Here is a 20,399-nt window from a genome sequence, read left to right as displayed (position 1 = left end):
GGGGCAGGGGAGGGGGGTGGTGGGCTAAAAATGCGATTAGTCTTATTTTTTAATCACATATAACGTAAAAAAATGAAAAAAAATATTCAGGCTGTATCGATCTCAAAAAATATCATTAAGCCCGCAAAAACCCTTACATAACTTAAAAAAACATGGTTTTTGGGGGGGTTTAAAGGTGGTTTGCCCAATTTTTGATAATCCTAAAATAGTTATTTCAAATTATACATAATCTATTAAAAAAACCTTCAGTTGATCTATGTTGCAGTCTATAAAATGGAGAAAATCCCTAAAAACCCCCTAAAAATACAGTTTTCCTGATTTTTCAAGATGGCGCACCTAACGGAAAAATCTGAAAAAAATCAGAGAGATAGACTTTGATAAAATACACAAAATGCAAAAAAAACTGGACCTGTAGCCCCCTCCAAAAAAAGGTTATAGGTTTTAAAAAAGTTAAAAAAAAATTTGAGGTTATGTACACTCGACCTACGGGTCCATAAAAAATAGACATGTTTTGTAAAAGCCTCAGCTACACGTGTGAATTTTTTGAAATTTTTAAATCGATTGCAACCCAACAAAAAAAAATTAAATCTAAAAATCTACGTTTTTGGCTGTGGGGGGAGGGGTAAGGGGGGTGGCGAGCTAAAAATCCGCGTTATCTCATTTTTTAGTTGCATAGAACTTAAAAAAAATTATAAAATTGAATTCTGGGAGTGAGGGCATTTTGCCTATCTTAACGGGGGGTACCCTTTACATTATAACGAAAAGTATGAACATTTTTGAGGGTTTTTATAATAGCTGTTTTTTTAATAGCCGAATCTCTGTTCTGTTGTCGCAATAATTATTTTCAGTCTTTCCTATTGTTTTACTAAAATATGCAATAACTTTTTCTTTAATTACCTGTTCTTGTGATAATACGGCACCAATATCATGCTTAGATGCATCACAATCCAACATAAATTTTCCGTCTCCTCGTGGATAGGCTAGGATAGATGCTGTCCTAGGTCGTTTTGTTTATCCACAAAGGCATTTTGATAATCTGGTGTCCAGTCAAATTCGATGTTCGGTTATAGTGCAGTCATTGAGGGTATTTGGCTCCGAATTCCATCCTACTGCATCAATTTACTTGATATTTTCACTGTATGTAGGGAATAGCTCAAGAAACAAAGTTTACTCTATATCCTATGGCGCTTTTATCTTGGGGTTGGTTCTCACCCCTTCTCGGGGGTGGAACATGTTTTGGTAAAAATAACCACGTAAGTTTCTAGAAAACCTAATTCTAAGCAAAAACTGTTCTATTTATTTCTTTTGAAAACCCAATACTTTTTGAGTTATTCGTGGTTGAAAATTTGCTATATTCATTGAAAAATGACATCTTTTCGTACGGTTTTTTGCCTATACCTGAAGAATTATGCATCTAACGAAAATAACTATATAAAATATTTTTGTAGCTTATGAAAAATCAAAGAGATTCATTTCTCATCAGATTCATAAACCTTCTAGTTATAATACGCATAGAGATATAGTAGGTGAAAAAATATTTTCTTTTGGTGAATGTTCAAATCGGTGTATTCAACTTAAAATAACACATAAATGGTCGATTTTACGATGCTACCAATACCTTTTGTAGTCCTTGAAAATACCTTTAAAACGAACACTGTTAAATGTCGATTCCATTCAAATTAAGCGAGGTATGGAGCAAAAAATTGGCGACTAATTTATTTCAAGATAAAATGCGAAGTATATTTAAACCCTCATTAGGGCAGTCAATGAGGGTATGTGGCTCCGAATTCCATCCTACTATATCGATTTACGTGATATTTTCACATTAAGTAGGAAATAGACCAAGAAACAAAGTCTACCCTATGCCGATGTGTGCTTTTGTCTTGGGGGCGGTTCCCACCCCTTCTCGTGGGTGGAAAATTTTTTGCTTAAATAACTACGGAAGTTGCTAGAGAACCTAATACTAAGCAAAAACTGTTCTATAATTTTTTTCGAAAACTCAATACTTTTTGAGTTATTCCTGGTTGAAAATTGGCCATTTTCATTGAAACATAACACCTTTTCAAACGGTTTTTTGCGAATACCTTAAAAACTATGCATCTAACTAAAAAAACCATATATAACATTTTTGTAGCTTATAAAATAACAAAGAGATTCTTTCCTTTATGAATCTTCTAGTTATAACACAAAAAGAGATATGGTAAGTAAAAAAAACTTGTTTTCTCGGTGCATGCTCAAATCAGTGTATCTAACTTGAAATAACAGAGAAACGGTCAATTTTAGGTGTATAATCCTACCAATAACTGTTGTTGTGCTTGAAAAGACCTTTAAAATAAGCAATATTAAATGTCGATTACATTCAAACTATGCGAGATAAATTGTAAAAAAATTGATGACTAACGTATTTTAAGAAAAAAATGAGAAGTATATTTAACCCCTCATCCACAAGAATTTAAATGCATCGTTTTCCTTCTACAATACATTTTACTATAGTGTTCTTTTTATGTTCAAAAAGTTGGGCGGGTTTAAAATAAATGGTTTTTGAAAAAAATAAGATCAAATTATTGAGAATTTTCTTAAAAATCTTCCTATTTCTCCATGTAACTCGAAAATGATATGCCAAAAAAAAAAGATGACATACAAAAATGTAGGTTTCTTCTAGATAAACATTTTGATTTTATTTTTTATAACAGTATCTCTTATTATTTTCAAGTTACATGGAGAAAAAGGAAGATTTTTAAGAAAATTTAAATATGCGCTCTATAATTTGATCTTATTTTTTTCAAAAACCATTCATTTTAAACCCTCTCAACTTTTTAAACATAAAAATAACACTGTAGTAAAATGTGCTGTAGAAGGAAAACGATGCATTTAAATTCTTGTGGATGAGGGGTTAAATATACTTCTCAATTTTTTTCTTAAAATTCGTTAGTCATCAAATTTTTTACAATTTATCTCGCATAGTTTGAATGTAATCGACTTTTAATATTGCTTATTTGAAAGGACTTTTCAAGCACAATAAAAAAAAGGTATTGGTAGCATTATACACCTAAAATCGACCGTTTCTCTGTTATTTCAAGTTGAATACACTGATTTGAGCATGCACCAAAAAAACAAACTCTTTTTACCTACCATATCTCTTTTTGTGTTATAACTAGAAGATTGAATAAGGAACGAATCTCTTTGTTTTTTTTATGAGCTACAAAAATGTTTTATATAATTTTCTTAGTAAATGCATTGTTTTTAAGGTATTCGCAAAAAACCGTTTGAAAAGGTGTTATATTTCAATGAAAATGTCCAATTTTCAACCACGAATAACTCAAAAGTATTGAGTTTTCGAAAAAAAAATTATAGAACAGTTTTTGCTTAGAATTAGGTTCTCTAGTAACTTCCATAGTTGTTTAACCACAAAATTTTCTAGCCACGAGAAGGGTTGGGAACCGCCCCCAAGACAAAAGCACACATCTGCATAGGGTAGACTTTGAATAAGGAGATATTTTCAGGCTATTCCTAAAATTTCATTAAAATCCATGCAGTAGGATAGAATTTGGAGATAATAACCTGTTCTTGCTCTCATTGACTGCCTTACATCCACCAGATTTAAATGCATCATTTTAATTCTACAATACCTTTTATTATAATGTTATTTCTATGTTCAAAAAGTTGGACGGGTTTAAAATGCATGGTTTTTGAAAAAAATACGATCAAATTATAGAGCGCATTTTAAAATTTTCTTAAAAATCTTCCTTTTTCTCCATGTAACTCGAAAATGATAAAGAGATACAGTAATGAAAGAAAAAACAAAATCGTTACCTGAAAAAACCCTACCATTTTGTTCTGTATCTTTTTCTTTCGTATCTCTTATCATTTTCGAGTTTTATGGAGAAAAATGAAGATTTTAAAGAAAATTTCAAAATGCTCTCTATAATTTCATTTTATTTTTTCAAAAACGATTCATTTTAAACCAGTCCAACTTTTTTAAACTTAGAAACAACACTGTAATAAAAGGTATTGTAGAAGAAAAACGATGCTTTTAAATTCTGGTGGATTAGGGGTTAAGAATATACTTCTCATTTTTCCTTAAAATACATTAGTCCTCAATTTTTTTGCACCATATCTCGCTAGCTTGAATGTAATCGACATTTAACAGTGCTCGTTTTAAAGGTCTTTTCAAGCACTGCAAAACATATTTGTAGCATTATACCTCTCGATGGTCTAAATCGACCATCTCTCTGTTATTTTAAGTTGAATATACCGATTTAAGCATGCACCAAATAATAATCTCTTCACCTTCCAAATCTCTTTTTGTATTATAACTAGAAGATTTATGAAGAAACGAATCTTTTTGATTTTTCATAACCTACAAAAAAGTTTTATATAGTTTTTTTCTTTAGATGCATAATTTTTAAGGTATTCGCAAAAAACCATTCGAGAAGGTGTCATTTTTCAATAAAAATTACAAATTTTCAACCACGAATAACTCAAAAAGTATTGAATTTTCAAAAAAAAAATATATAGAACAGTTTTGCTTAGAATAAGTTGTCTAGTCAGTTCCGTGGTTATTTTGAGCAAAACATTTTCCACGCCCAAGAAGGGGTGGGAAGCACCCCCAAGATAAAAGTGCGCATCGGCATAGGGTAGACTTTCAATTAGGAGATAAGTGGAGGCTATTCCCAAAATTTCATTAAAATTCATGCAGTAGGGTAGAATTCGGAGGTAATATCAATATGCTGTTTTCGCTCTCATTGACGATAAAGGGGTTTGACCGATAATTTATTTAAAATTGTTTTGAAACTCGTTTTCTTATATTCCTACTGTACGTTAAATTTCGATAGCTAATCAGAATTTTTCATTTTCAGAAAAACGTCAGTGGTGGGGATAACTCCTTTAGATTTTGACCATATGGCTTTATTAGGTAATACATTGGAATCAATTGCTTGGAACAAAGCAGGAATTATGAAGGCAGGATGTTCAGCATTTACAGTAAAGCAACCTCCGAACGCATTAAAAGTTTTTGAAGAACGAAGTGTAGAGAAAAATGTACGAAATGAAAAGTAATAAGTAATGTTTAACACAATAAATATCCGTTGGAAAAGGCTTGATATTCTAATTATTGTTTTATTTTCAGTGTTCTCTTACTGTCGTGGAGAGTGATTACTATAGTGGAACTAATTCGAATATACCATTGCATGTTCGACAAACTAATGCAAGTTTAGCTTTGGCCTTGTCAGAAGCTTTTATTAACAAAGGTTAGATAATCTTCGAAACTATTTTTACTAATTGAAAATTTAATTCTGCGTAACGGTACCAAAATTATATCATAATATGTTATAAGTACCTAATTAATTTAGATTTATGTTTTCAATAAGTTAGTCATAAAAATAGCTATATGTGCTAAGATTAAGGTCGCACCTACATTGGATCCATATTTCTCCGATCCGATCCGACGTCGGTTTGAAAACAAAATCTTCTTCTTCTTCTTGTTCTTCTTCTTCTTCTTCTTCTTCTTCTTCTTCTTCTTCTTCTTCTTCTTTTTATGTAGACATGACTCTGTCTGTTTTTCAATGTGCCTCCAGTAAATTGTCACTCCATCTTTTTCGTGGTCTTCCCACTGATCGTCTTCCTATTGGGGAACCGTCTCTCGCCGTCCTTACTACTCTATTTGTTGTCTTTCGGCTTATGTGGTCGTTCCATTCTACTCTTCTGTTTTTCACCCAGTTATTAATGTTGTCCACCTTGCATCTCCGTCGTATATCTGCACTTCTAGCTCTATCCCACAGTGTCTTACCATCGATTTTTCGCAGTGTTTTCATCTCTGCTGTTTCTAGCATTCTTTTTGTCGTTTTTTTATCAGGTCGTGTTTCTGCCAAGTATGTCATTATTGGTCTGATGACTGTTTTGTAAATTCTGCCTTTCACTTCTTTTCCGATGTTTTTATTTCTCCATATTGTTTCATTCAGGCAACCTGTGGCTTTGTTTGTTTTATTCACCTGATCTTCCATTTCTGTTTTGAGCTTTCCGTGGCTAGATAGTGTGATACCTAGATATTTAAACTCCATGACTTGTTCTATTATTTGACCCTCCAGCTCTAATTTACACCTTATTAGATCTGCTGTTATAACCATGCATTTAGTCTTTTTTGGGGAAATTAACATTTTAAATTTTCTAGCGGTTATATTAACTTCGTGCAGCATACGTTGTAAATCATCTTCACTTTGAGAGATTAGTATTGCGTCGTCTACATAGCAGATTATTTTAAGTTGTTTTTGTCCCATTTGGTATCCTTTTTTTATTCTTAATTTTTTTATTATTTCGTCCATAATCAGGTTGAACAACAGAGGACTCAGGGAATCTCCCTGTCTTATCCCATTGCCAGCTTCAATTGGGTCAGTTAGTTCTTCATCTACTTTTACTTTTATTGTGTTGTTCTGGTAGATATTTTCGATCGTTTTAATTATTCCTAGAGGTACCTCTCTTGCGTACAATACATGGATAAAGTCCTTTAATTTGACGCTGTCAAATGCCTTCTTAAGGTCCACGAAACATAAGTATGCCGGTTTGTTGTATTCTAACGATTTTTCTTGAATCTGCCTCATTACAAATATAGCGTCGGTGTATGATCTTTTCGACCTAAAACCTTGTTGTTCTGCTAATGATATAATTTTATTCAGTTTGTTTGTTATCACTTTGGTCGTTAATTTTAGTGTTGTGTTTAATAAATTAATTCCTCTGTAATTCTCCGGGTCCGATTTTTCTCCCTTTTTGAAGAGAGGTATTGGGATGCTTGATCTCCATTCTTGTGGTATTCTGTTTTGTTCTGTTATTTTTTGGATTAGTTTTAATAGTTGTTTGGTCAGATCTTGTCCTCTGTACTTTAGGAGTTCATTCGATATTCTGTCCTCTCCTGGTGATTTTCTATTTTTTAATTTCCTTAATGCTTCCGTTACCTCTGCTTCTTCAATATTTATTTCTTCGTTTGTTGTCACTTCAGTTGTTGGTGGTTCGTTATCGTTATCTTTAGCAAACAGAGATCGAAAATAGTCTACCCAAGTTTCCTTCTAAATGTGTTTCGTTTTTATTAGTTCGTTCATCTCTTTTCTTTGTCCTCTGATCATTCTCCATATTTCCTTTTGTGCTCCGTAGAAGTCGTGTTCCATCGTGAAAACAAACTCATAGTATTAAATGGCTGCACCTACATTGGATCCGTAAATCGCCCTATATCTGGCGATTGATAGGAGAAGCTACAACAGAGAAACAGGTTCGACGTCGGTCGATATCGGATCGGAGAAAAACTGATCCAATGTAGGCACGGCATTTAATACTATGGGTTTATTTTTTAATCCGACGTCGGCCGACGTCGCATCTGAGAAAAACGGATCCAATGTAGGCACCCCCATTTAATACTATGGGTTTATATTTTAATCCGACGTCGGATCGAATCGGATCGGACCGGAGAAATACGGATCCAATGTAGGTGCGGCCTAAGACTCAAATGCTTGTAAACGCAAAACAACCATTTTATAATAGGCTAGATTTGTTTAACTAAAGATAGTGATATGTTTGGACCCTTCATTTAGTTTTGTTTGCTTATTATTGATTAAACATTGTTTTTTTTATTATTCCGAATGAAAGAATTTATTTTTATATCAGATTTATTGTAAATTTTTAAGTATGTTTGACTGATTGTTTTTTCTTTCATTTCATTTTCATAACACAAGACATTGAGCGTAGGCGCAAAATTTCGGGCCAAAGATTTTTAAATGCATTCATTTTTTCGAATCCTAAGAAAAATAATACACTGGGGTGCAAAATTAACCGGACACCTTAAAAATGGGTCATTTTTGATGTCTCAAATTTCCTAAACCTGTTGTCCGATTTAAGTGATTTTTTAATATGTTATAGCCTTATTCTTTATCAATACAGCTGTAATAATATTGTGGCTAAACAGGTAAATTTTCATTGCATACCGGGTGTGCCAATGAAACCGTGTTTTTTTCAGCATTTATAAAATACTCAAATTAAAACCCAACTATAGCCTTATGTTTTCTCAACATTCTGTTTTTTGATTCATTCGCTTAAGTAGGACCATAAAAAAGTTAGGAAATTTAACAACTAGCCATGTTCTTTATCAATACAGGGTGTTTCTAAATAAGTGCGATAAACTTTAAGGGGTAATTCTACATGAAAAAATAAAATAATGACAGTTTGCTTTATAAACCTATGTATGCAAATGCTTCATTTCTGAGATAGAGGGTGTTGAAATTTTTCTTACAAACTGACGATTTATTTTTTATTGGTGGGTGTTAGGACGTAGTTATTGTACATTTTTTGACATACAAATAATAATTTGATATTCACCATTGGCGCGCATACGGGTAATATAAGCCCTCATATTACCCGTATGCGCGCCAATGGTGAATATTAAATTCTTACTTCTATGTCAAAAAATGTGCAATAACTACTTCTTAAAACCCACCAAATTTCATTTGCATACCTCAACCAGTTTTAAAGCAACAAATAAATGGTCAGTTTGTAAGAAAACTTTCAACACCTCCCTATCTCGGAAACGAAGCATTTGCAGACATATCGTTGATAAAGCAAACTGTCATTATTTTTTCATGCAGAATTACCCCTTAAAGTTTGCCAATTATTATTTAAAAACACGCTGTATTGATGAAAAACATGGCTAGTTGTTAAAGTACCTAACTTTTTTATTGTTTAACATAAGCGAATGAATCAAAAACCCAAATGTTGAGAAAAAACGAGGCTATGGTTGGATTTTAATTTCAGCATTTTATAAATGCTAGAATATTCCACAGGGTGATGCGAACTTTGAGAAAAAAACACAGTTTGATGGATACACCCGGTATACAATGAAAATTTAACTGTTTAGCAACAATACTATTACAGCGATACTGCTAAAGAATAAGGCTATAATATATTAAAAATCACTTCAATCTGACAACAGGTTTAGGAAATTCGAGACATCAAAAATGACCCATTTTTAAGGTGTCCGGTCAATTTTGCACCCCAGTGTATTTTTGAAAAATTTAAACGCAGAATGAATGATTTTATTATTACCTAGGGCCGAAAGTCGCTGAAATCCTCTATAATGATTATTTTAATAAGTTACGGGGGTGAAAAAGAAGAAAAAATTGACTGTGATTGTTAATTTTAATTATTTCATTCAAAAGAGACTTTTTGTTTATTCTAAGGGACTTTCGGCCCAGTAATCTTTCATTTTGGGTTAAAATTTTTCAAACATCTTTATTATTTTTTTCGGGATTCGAAAAAAATGAATGCATTTAAAAAGCATTGGCTCGAAATATTGCATCTACGCTCTTAATAATTACTAATTTAATAAAACAATATTCGTAATAAAACTAAATTCATTATAATCCTCATAGTTATACCTACAATACACTTTAGTCCACGATTCTTTACCCGTGCGTCATTAATACCTGGTGAGATAAAACACATACTTTTTATCTATAGGCCAGAAAATAAAGCTGAAAAAATGGCAAAACCTCGCAATTTTTTCGACCATCATCGATTTGTACAAAAATTGGGGATTAGGCTCATTTCACCCTCTTGTTCATTTTCTATATTGAGTCGTTGTACGCTTTTGGTTTTTTAAGGGTGGAAACTACCTCTAATTGTAAAAAATATAAAATAACATTTTAAACTGGAATATGGTCAACATTTGGTTTTAATTAGTTAAATAATGATTGTTTTATGCTTCAGGATATAATATCATAATATTTCAACCCTTAAAACCACCCTTGTTGGAGTTATATATGAAAAATTTACGTACCCTAAAAGAATGATTTCGGCTTGCATCGATTTGCATAAAAATTTGAGATTAGGAACATCTCACCCTGTACTTCATATTCTATATCATGCTCAAGGGCGTTGATTATCTTTAGGAGTGTAAACTACGCCTTATTTTCAAAAATTATGTAAAAACGTTGTAAACTTTAATATGGGTAAAATTTGGTTTTGATTGGTTAAATAATGATTGTTTTATGCTTTAGGATATAATATCATAATATTTCAACCCTTAAAAACCACCCTTAATAATATTGCATTTTTTAAAAGTAATTTAATAGATCTATAGACTCACATATATGCAGACACATGAACAGATGTTACTTCTTTTCAGTTTTTCGATTTGAACGGAGAAAGTGGAACATATTATAACGTATTACTGCCGAAAAACCGGTTCTGTGGTATTATATACATTGAAAATGCTCTATTACACTCCCAAAAAAGCTATTCGAATTTTTCGAAAAAAGAAATTCGTTTTATAAACATAAGTCCTTCATTTTTGGTGATAAAAAGTTTTTTCAAAAAATGGTTTTGTAGGGTTATTAAAGAGCTATAAGAGTGTAAATTAAATTCCGTAAGATCCCTTAATTTTTAAGTGAGGTGAGTTTAAATGCCTCGAATAAGGTTGTGTTTGCTCGTAAATAGAGGTTTTAAATAGCTACACCTCGCTAAATATTCACTGTAAAGAAAATCTGTTCACAGGGAAATTTTTGGTTATTAAGAAAACTACAATTTCGTACTCTATCATTTTTTTTTCGTATCTCCAATATTTCGGAGATATTTTGAAGAAAATGGTAAAAAATACGAAACTGCAAAAAATCAATCTATCTTTAAACTCCAATTTTTCTAAAATTAGGCATTTTAAATGGGTCAAACTTCTTGTGTGTATTGATGATACATATATAAAGAGAATTTTAGAAGGGTGAAGATCAATGTTAATTAGGAGAGTAGTTAGGGGCTTGTTTTCACTGATTTTTTCTTAAAAAAAGTTGGCATCGACCTGATTTTGATCATAAGTCGCCCAATTTTTATGCTAGAAACTTTTTTTTTATTTTGAATGGTCTAATTGTATACTTGAAAAAACATTCTGAAAGTTTTCCTCTAAAATTGCAAAGTTTTCCCGTTATTTTGCTTTAAATATTTCAAATTATACATTTGACGAAAAAAGCTAACTTTTAACATACCGTTTTTCGGGGTCTATTGGTCGCAAAAAAATTATAAAAACAGGATTTTGTTTGTGTTTCTAAAAGATACAATTTTGATACCTACAGCTTTTTTGAGTAAATGCGTATTTTTCGAGTTATTCCCAAAAAACCCTCTACAAAAGTCGATTTTTTCGTCGAAAAACTGTTACTTTTAATTGCGAATAACTCGAAAAATATTAGTTTTACGAAGAAAATAGGTATAAAGAATATTTTTTTCTTCGAATTACTTTTTCCATCGATTTCCATAGTTAAAATGTAATGAAAAATTCCCACCCCAGAGATGGGGTGGCAACCACCCCCAAGGTTTTAGCGTACAGCGTCATGATATAGAAAATGATCCTTGGGCTATTCCCTACCTTCTGTGAAAATTTCAAGTAAATTCATGCTGGCCAAAAAAAATTGCGAGCCAAAATGCTTCATTTTCTGGCCTACTAGCATTTCACGCATGAAACTAATGACAAACCAGCCATCGCCTGTTACTAAGTGAAAACACATGTTATTTTTATGAACGCTCTAGATTCAGTAGGTACATTGAAAAGAGATAGGTACAAAAAAATACTCTTCGGATATTTCAGATTTTAAGTACAATTTGTGACGTTTCTGGTTTTTTTACTTTTGTGGCTGTCAGTCTGTTGAATTTTTTGCGTTTTTTTTTAATTTTTGCATTTTGAAGTTTTTTATATTACACAAACAGTAGTTTTCACAACTAATTTTATATTGGAGTTTGAAATTGTATGGTAAGTGTATTTTATTTTGCCATTAATTTTTACAGCATACAAAGCTAACCTCATTCACACAGTTAAGGAATGGTTGTGTTTAAGTTTCCGCCAAAGTGAATGAAATGACAAAAAGAAAATATGTTATTGAATTTTTTTATATATTGTTTACTGTAGCTGTAATTCTGCACCAAAATTTTAAAGCAAGACTTACATTTGGATGCCTCAGAAGTCAAACAGTGTAAGTCAATTCTCCCTAAAAATGACTTATTGAAGTTTAACACACATTATTATACAGTGTTAGTCAAAAGTCCGTACCCCCCTCTTATCTTTTGAACGGTTATACCTATAATAGTGAAATTTGGAGGGAGGAAATAAACAGACGTAAGCTTCTTAACTAGTCATGACAGATGACGTAATAGTGACAGATGAAGTTACAGAGCCACTGTGCCGATAATTTTAAATGAGACCTTATAGCAAGTAATACCTCGTTTGAAAGGTATTCAAAATACTTATTCAGGCATGCTAATTTTTTTGGGTTTAAGTTGATTTTGATTTTGGTGAATAAATTAAATAAATATAATATTGTAGTTTCGCATTTAACTAATAAAAATTCAAAGGTCCGTCTATGGTTTTTTTGTCAAAAAGTTGACGTTTTTCAATTCTCTAGTAGTTTTTACGTCAACGTCAATCTTTTTGACAAGTTATCATAGGCGGAATTTTTATATTTATTAATTAAATGCGAAACTACAAGTTTATATGTATTTCATTTATTCATCAAAATTAGCTTAAACTCAAAATTAGTATGACTGAATAGGTATTTTCAATACCTTTCAAACGAGGTATAACTTGCCATAAGGTCCCATTTAAAATTATCTGTCACAGTGGCGCTGTAAAGTCATCTGTCACTATTACGTCACCTGTCATGTCATGACTAGTTAAGAAGCTTACGTCCGTTTATTTCCTCCCTCCAAATTTCACTATTATAGGTATAACCGTTCAAAAGATACGAGGGGGGGGGGGTACGGACTTTTGACTAGCACTGTATATAATAATATTATTATTTCCTTGTTTGTATTTATGAATATGTTACCCATATTATGACAAATAAAGGCGGTTTATTTGTTTTTAATAATTACTTATATTTCTGCAACTACATTCAAAAACATCTTAGTATCTCATTTTAAACACTTATTGACTTACACCGATTGGCTTCTGAGGCATCAATTTGTCATTCTATTTTTATTTGATAACGTCAAATTTTATAGTATAACCTGTGATCGGAGCAGTAGCCACTTCCTGTCACTTGCTGTTGCGTTTAGTAAATTTCCGACTTATTTCATATGCTTTACTTTAAACGATGACGAACGAGTAAAGAACCTTGGACTCAACTGTACACAATTTAGAGGTTTATAGGTTTATACATTAGTCTTATGTATTATTTGTATATTTTAGATACCAATAACAATTTTAAGAAGTTTGATTTGGATTTAGCGAAAAAATCAATCGAGGAAACGTATTGGCCTGGGCGATACGAAATAAGAAAATTCCAAAAACATATGTAAGGTTCTTTATTTTTATTTCTCTATTAGCTCCGTGTATGAGTGACGAGACACCTAGCATCGCCACATGACATTTTTGGCGGTCACAATTTGAAGTTAAGCATACTTATATGATAAATACATAAGTTGCAATTTTTATTACTTAGTTTTTTAACGATGCTTTTCCAATTTATGTATAAAATGGATGTACTATTAAGAACTGGGTTTTTAAAAATACATCGCAATTTATCTTTTCAACTCAAAACGGAACAAAAAAAGAAAAATCAATCCTCGTTTAGTAGAGGTGTAAAATTATCAATAGAAACATAAATTTACATTATGTATTTTCATAATTTCACACCTTTAGACGTATCGGAGTCCAACTATCACAGGAGAATTTTATAAAATTCACCTGTCACAGTGGCAGTTTCCAAACTTCCCCGATACGTCAAAAGGTGGGAAACTATCAAAATAAGTTTACCCCTTATGTGGGGTTGATTATTTATCAGTAATACACTTAAATGCCCATATCTTGGTTATTCATTTACTTAATACAATAAAAGTGTACTCAGCTGTTAGATGATGTTGTGTGGTTCGCTCGATTAGACTTAATAATTATTAATTAATCATCTCGTATTATTTTTTGTATATGTCTAATCAGTGTATGTTTATTTATAATATTTTCACTATCAATGTCATAGTTTGTAAATACCTAATCAAAATATGATTTTAACTGAATTGCATTATTTTACTGTGTCACCTAACGATGCGTGACCTCTATCTTTACCTTGCTTCTGTACTTTGTAATCAAAACAATATCGTATTAATTATGACATTGTTGGTCTTTTTAATTAATCTTAAAAGAATGATTTTTAACAGTTTCCGAATAATGAGTTAAATCTCGTCACATACGTTTCTATTGATAATTTCCCCCCACCCCTACTAGTTTCATCTCTTTTATTTCACAATGTATTATGCTTTCCATCTTTTGTGTTACTTTGCCGGTTATTATCCATATACATACTAAAGATAGACAAGGCATACTGAGCAAAATAGCGTAACGCGCTAGACCACTCAATTGGCGTTACCGGCGTTACACCTCAGCCCATACCTTACCTGGTCTATTCTTATTATGTCTTATGTTATTAGCGCGCTCATCACTGTATTTTGACATATTTTAGATTTTACCTGGATGGTGCACATACTTTTGACAGTTGTTGTGTTTGCCGAGATTGGTTTATAGCACACGTCAAGAAGAGCAAAAGTAAACGGTGCCTTATATTTAACCTTACTAGAGCCAGAGCTTCAGAAGTCTTTTTTAAAGAACTAAAGAAATGTAATTTTGACGTAGTTATTTTCATTCCGAATGTAGGTAGCAGTAATGATAAGGCAGGTAAGTTTTATTATTATCGTACGAGGGTGAATTATTATTATCGTAGGAGGGAAGGAGGGTATAACTTCTGGTTTTATATTTAATGAGGAGACATGGTATGTGATGTTATGATTCACTAATATTATTTCATTTATTAAATAATACTATGCTTCTCTTCATGAGCATTTTTCAGTGCGTCATAAATGATAGAAAAAAAGGTAAGTCCGTGATAATATACATGTTAGTGACATGGCATTTTAGTTAAATCTGACAGTTGTCACATTTTATTTGCAAAACAAATCAATTGTGTTTATTGCATTTATAAAATGGTATTTTCTTTGATTTGTATAGTCTTATAAATTGTACAGATTATATTCGTAGATATATTATATAATTCGTAAATAATTTTTTTTGATTATAGCGCCATCTATTGACAACTAGAATAAATGTTATAAATGTCACCGATGAAATGTAATCACCGACGTGCGTTTTTTTCTGTCACATCCAATTTAATGCGTTAGAATGAAATCGAAAAACTGTGACGCACTGGAAGATGCTCATGAGAAAAAGCATACTTACGGCCAGGTCGCTAGTTTCATAATCAGTAGTTAAACCTAGGGGTTAACTAATCTTGACCCATACCCGTATGAGTGTGAGTTATTATTATTGTACAAGGTTACAACATCTAGTTTTATATTTAAAAGGCTACTTCAGCGCGTCATCAATATTTTTTTTTTCGAAAGTTCTGCAAACTTTCATCAGTGCGGCAACAGTGAGTCGGCGAAACGTGACACAATGCTATCAAAAACGAAGGCACAATATTTTGATAATAATAATAATTATTATACTATACTCATAGGCCCGCTTTATGTTGCCAAGTTAGCCAAGTTCGATTTCTTGTTATAGATAATCAATTTTAGTAATTCCAATATGACACAAAATCTAGGCATGGGATAAAAAGTTTATTTTTTCGTTCTTAATGGCGGTACAGACTCGTTTTTGTAATGTTTTATTTAATTTTAGAGTAATTTAAACACACTAACATATTTCTCAAATTGGGCTCTGTACTGCCATTCTTTACTATATTACGTATAAATATACGACAAAATATCTCGACAAAATATTTAAAATTAAAGCTGCAATCTTGGAACGCGTTTTCCGCGCGCTGATGTAGCCTCTTAATAAGGAAGTATGGTATGTGATGTTTTATGCTTCACTAATATATCGTTTTTTTAATAATTCCATTGTTTAAAAAAGAATAGTTGGTCAACGCAATGAATACATTTGTTTGATTCTAATTGAGACAGTCACCAGGGCCCTGATTCTAATTCAAATTTCGACTCAAAACAAGTCGCAATCAATATGGCGACGTTGAAATGCGACTGTGCGAGCCTTGTGGATTTTAGTTGAACTAACGAAATGATGTCATTAAATAGCGACTTATCGAAATTAATTGCGACTCCAAAAAAGTGGTTAATATTATAATTTCGACTCGAAATTATTGTGACACGGACATTAATGAATGGCCGAAAGCGAGGTTAGGTTTAGTTTAAGAGATGTGTTTTGTTTGTTTCTTGCAAGGAAAACTAAAGCAAAAGGTATTAATATGGCTGGGTTTTATGGAAATTGGCTGGTTTTGGAGGAATTAGATAGAATAGTATTAAATTAGAAATATAATAATTGAGAATGTCCACAACGTGAATTATCAACACAGTGAAAGATGCAAGGTAATAATTTGGGAAAATTAGTATAAAACAAGGAAAATTATGTACCAGCTATTTTATTGCTGGACATGCTGGAATCAAATCTTAAGATTTCATATATTAGTAATACAGCTATGCAAAGTCCTCAGAAAGTGTGCTATTTGGTTTATAAACAAATTAGCGCTTCGAAATCTTTTTTTTTTAATTATTGCTCTGTAACTCAGAAGATTTTAACGTTAAACCAAAAACACTCACATAAAAATTCACTGTAATTTCATTCAGCACATAGATAGTTTTTTCTGATTTCCTTCGGCGGAAAGTTTCCTCGAAAAATTCGGGTTTTCCAAACAAAATCTTTAATTTTCAACTAAAATTTTAGGGAAGTAATTATTTATCAATAATTAAATAACTTGGTGACATAAATCTTTTTTGTTATGAGTGTCTGGAAGATATGAAAATTTGTATGTACAACCGGAATAAAAAGGTAATGGTTCAAAGATTGAAATCCTGTTGTTTATAACTCTGTCGCAAATGCCGGTCAAATTTGACCGGTTATACCTGGAACCACTCCTCGCAATTCAATTTTTTTTTTCTTCGAAACGGGCACAGAAGCCCTGCGTCTTTAACAGCGTTAACTTAATTTAACTTAATCTAATATTTTCTGAGGGGTTCTATTTGTTTATAAGCCAAAAAATTGTTTCTTTATAACATTCCTGAGACCGCTAAAATAGTCCAATTTCAATTCTGTAAAGTACGTTGAATAGGTATAGTGCTTTTTTATACGAAAATCATAGTTATTCTGGTGTATCATAATCTTTCTGGTTATTATTTCGACCGAAATTTTTTCATTAACATTTTAATTATTGCTAAACTATTGGTTAGATTGTCGCCGGCCTCCTGATGTATAATCTACTATAAAAAATCTTTCATGTCATCAATTTATTTAATTATTGATAAATAATTACTTCCCTAAAATTTTAATTGAGAATTGCAGATTTATTTGGGAAAACTCGGATTTTCCGAGTAAAATTTTTGTTGAAGGAAATTGGAAAAAAATAACTTTGTACAGAACAAAGTTGCGGCGAATTTTTATTTGAGTGTTTTTGGTTTAAAGGAAAAATATTAGCAGTTACAGAGCACTAATTAAAAAAAAAAGAAGATTTAGGAGTGCTAATTTGTTTATAAATAAAATAACACACTTTCTGCGGACTTGTCATACCCCATATTACTAATATATGCAATATTAAGATTGGATTTTAGCAATAAAATAGCTGATAAATAACTTTTCCCAAAAATTGCATTTTTTCGATAATTTTCCCAGACTATCAACAAATGTTGCGGTGTTTGCGTAGCCAATAAATCCAATAAACCGGAGCGCCAACCCAAATTTTGAGCAGTGTCAAAATGATAACATTAATATCCCCAGTTGTAACTAATATCGAAATGAATAAGAATCGCTATAAATTGCGACCATCAAGGCGGAGTCGAAATTAAATTGCGACCTCGAAATGAATTAGAATCAGGCCCCAGACCTCACCACCATTTCTGTCAGGATCGCAACATCACGCGTCACTACAATAAATCCAAAATGCATAGACACCAAGTTGGATACGATCCTATTCATACCACATCAACTCGCATACGTATTAAGAAAAATAAGTACAGTAGAACCCCGATTATCCGTATTCCTCTGGACCGCACGTGGCACGGATAATTGAAAAGCACGGATGATCCGAACATTTATTTTTAATATACCACATAATGTATGTCTATACATACATACACATTTACTTACTATATACATACATGATATGTACCTACCATAAAAAGATAACAAAAAAAATAAATCTTTCACTATGAGTCTCCCACTTGGAGCATAAAGTTTCTATCGAGTGATTTACGCCGACGCTATTTTGATAAAACCCCAAAACTGCAATTTTAAGTAATAGAAAACCATAGCACGGATAATCCGCAGCCCGAATAATCCGCACACGGATAATCGGGGTTCTACTGTATATGGAAGAATATATTTAGTGTATATGGAAAAATGAATGATATGCTATTATAATATGTATAATGTATAATAGCATGACATAGATCGACTAAATAGGTCTTGAACTTAGGGCCAAAAAGCGAGATAGATTGTTGGAATAATTTCGTTTTTTTACAGTTGTGGTCATTGAATAGTTTACACCCTTTAATATCCAGTGGCCAATTTTTAAAATTGTTACCTCGTCTAAACGCACCTTTTACGTCAAAGTGACGTTACCAGTGGCGGACCCAGAATACGTTGATTAAAATCAAAAATTAAAATAAAATAAATCTATTTTACAAAATGTCACAAAATGGAAATTATCGAAAGAAGTTTTTTTTTTTGAATAACATTGAGTTAAAATGATTGAGATTGGCAATTGCTTTTGATTTTATTTTTGAATACGCGCGAAATTTTTGACAAGCAATTTGACATTTAGTAAATCCGCACGACACTGCGATTTTACAGTATTACAATATAAAAATTAAGGTGTAAACTATCCAGTGACCGTCAGTGTCCCTAATACTTATCTTAATTCCAGACCAATAATCATTTTTCTAATATCATATATCATGTTTTCTAACTTACCACGCTTACTTAACATTTTTATAGGGATGCTTTAGTACTCGAGATTTTTAATTAAAATAGTCACAGAATAACAAAAACTGATAAACGTATGATGAATAAATGACTAAAGTGTTAATATACCAATAATACTAATGGCAACACTTATTCTTGTATAAAAATCTCGAGTATAATATGCAATCATAAGGGCATTTTTATTTTACTTTTAAAGATACAGCTGATTTCGTATGTCCCGCAGAGAAGCAGTTGGAGCAATGCGAGGCGAACAAGGAACAATGGCTGAATATGGAGGAAACATCAAACAAGAAGGTGGAAAAAGCCTTAGTCTTTCCGTCTTTCGCCCAGGCAGTGGAATTTTTAAACGCATCTGCTCCATATGATTGTCTTGTTACCGGTTCTATACATTTAATAGGAGCTGCCATGTCAGTACTGGATCCTACCCTTAGTGGAGCATTAGATGATGATTAGGATATTTGATGAAAAAATAGCGCTGTGGTATTTTGGTTGAAAGAAATCAGTAGCCTTTTATAATAAAGCAATAAAGTTTGAAAGCTGTCATCATATGGCTACCGAAACAAACTTAATGATAACGGCTTCCTATTCCTTTGAGGCTTTCAGTAAATTAGGTTCAATTATAGGCCTCTTTACATTTGTTTATACTATTTTGTTACTAATTTTTGGTTATATGTTATACATTTTTTATTAAACAGTATTGTTGATGATAAATTGTTATATCAATATTTTTATAATAAAAACTTTTTATACAAAAGTATATTTTAAGTTTGTAAAATCGAAACCTTTTTATTTTTACACCAAGACATAAAGAAGTTCTTTAGTTAGATGATCAAAAATCCATATTCTTTTTGATACCGCTGATATCTTTGGATGCATTACAGCTTAACTTAATCTATGAAATTTCTTCGGAAATATAATTGTATAATCTAAAATATAAATCCTTTGAACAAAAATTACAATCGATAAAATTATTGTTATAATTTTAATAATGCAATTATGTACGTCAAGAAATAGGGCTAGCCGTCAACGTAGATAAAACTAAAGCTCTAACATATTCAAGGAAACAACGAAACTCACAGAATTTGACAATAGATGACGCTAATATTGAGGTAGTAAAATAGCTCATATACCTAGGCCTACAGATAACTGAGGACGGCACTAAGGCGGAAATACGGAAACGGATAATGCTGGCTAACAAAGCATACTTCTCTCTCAAAGCAACAGGTATTCGGTAACAGATCCAAAAACATCCATAGTCAAGTAAAGTTCGAATTATTATAAAAGCGTAGTACAGTCGGAAAAATGAAAGATTACCCATGAACGATCATAACAATCACTCATTTTGTATTTGCTGTCTTTTTCTATAAATAACAAACGTTTGTTATAGAAAAAGACAGCAAAT

At 31.8% G+C, this 20,399-nt stretch overlaps 1 protein-coding gene across 2 annotated transcripts in view; it reads left to right on the top strand.

The window, feature by feature from the left end:
* The window catches only part of LOC114341617 (folylpolyglutamate synthase, mitochondrial), a 56,470-nt gene extending 36,716 nt beyond the window's left edge, over positions 1 to 19,754 (top strand). The window contains exons 5-9 of one of the 2 annotated variants that reach the window (XM_050650489.1): positions 4,860 to 5,040; positions 5,129 to 5,249; positions 13,205 to 13,310; positions 14,472 to 14,683; positions 19,221 to 19,754. In XM_050650489.1, coding sequence (XP_050506446.1) covers positions 4,860 to 5,040; positions 5,129 to 5,249; positions 13,205 to 13,310; positions 14,472 to 14,683; positions 19,221 to 19,450 — 850 coding nt within the window. In that variant the 3' untranslated portion in view covers positions 19,451 to 19,754. Of the gene's footprint in view, positions 1 to 4,859; positions 5,041 to 5,128; positions 5,250 to 13,204; positions 13,311 to 14,471; positions 14,684 to 19,193 lie in introns of both variants that reach the window. The other variant, XM_050650488.1, reaches the window with a different exon arrangement.
* Positions 19,755 to 20,399: the final 645 nt, after the last annotated feature.

The sequence above is a fragment of the Diabrotica virgifera genome, chromosome 5 (assembly GCF_917563875.1).
Source record: "Diabrotica virgifera virgifera chromosome 5, PGI_DIABVI_V3a".
Lineage (NCBI taxonomy): Eukaryota > Metazoa > Arthropoda > Insecta > Coleoptera > Chrysomelidae > Diabrotica > Diabrotica virgifera.
This window is presented reverse-complemented; position numbering and strand designations above follow the sequence as displayed.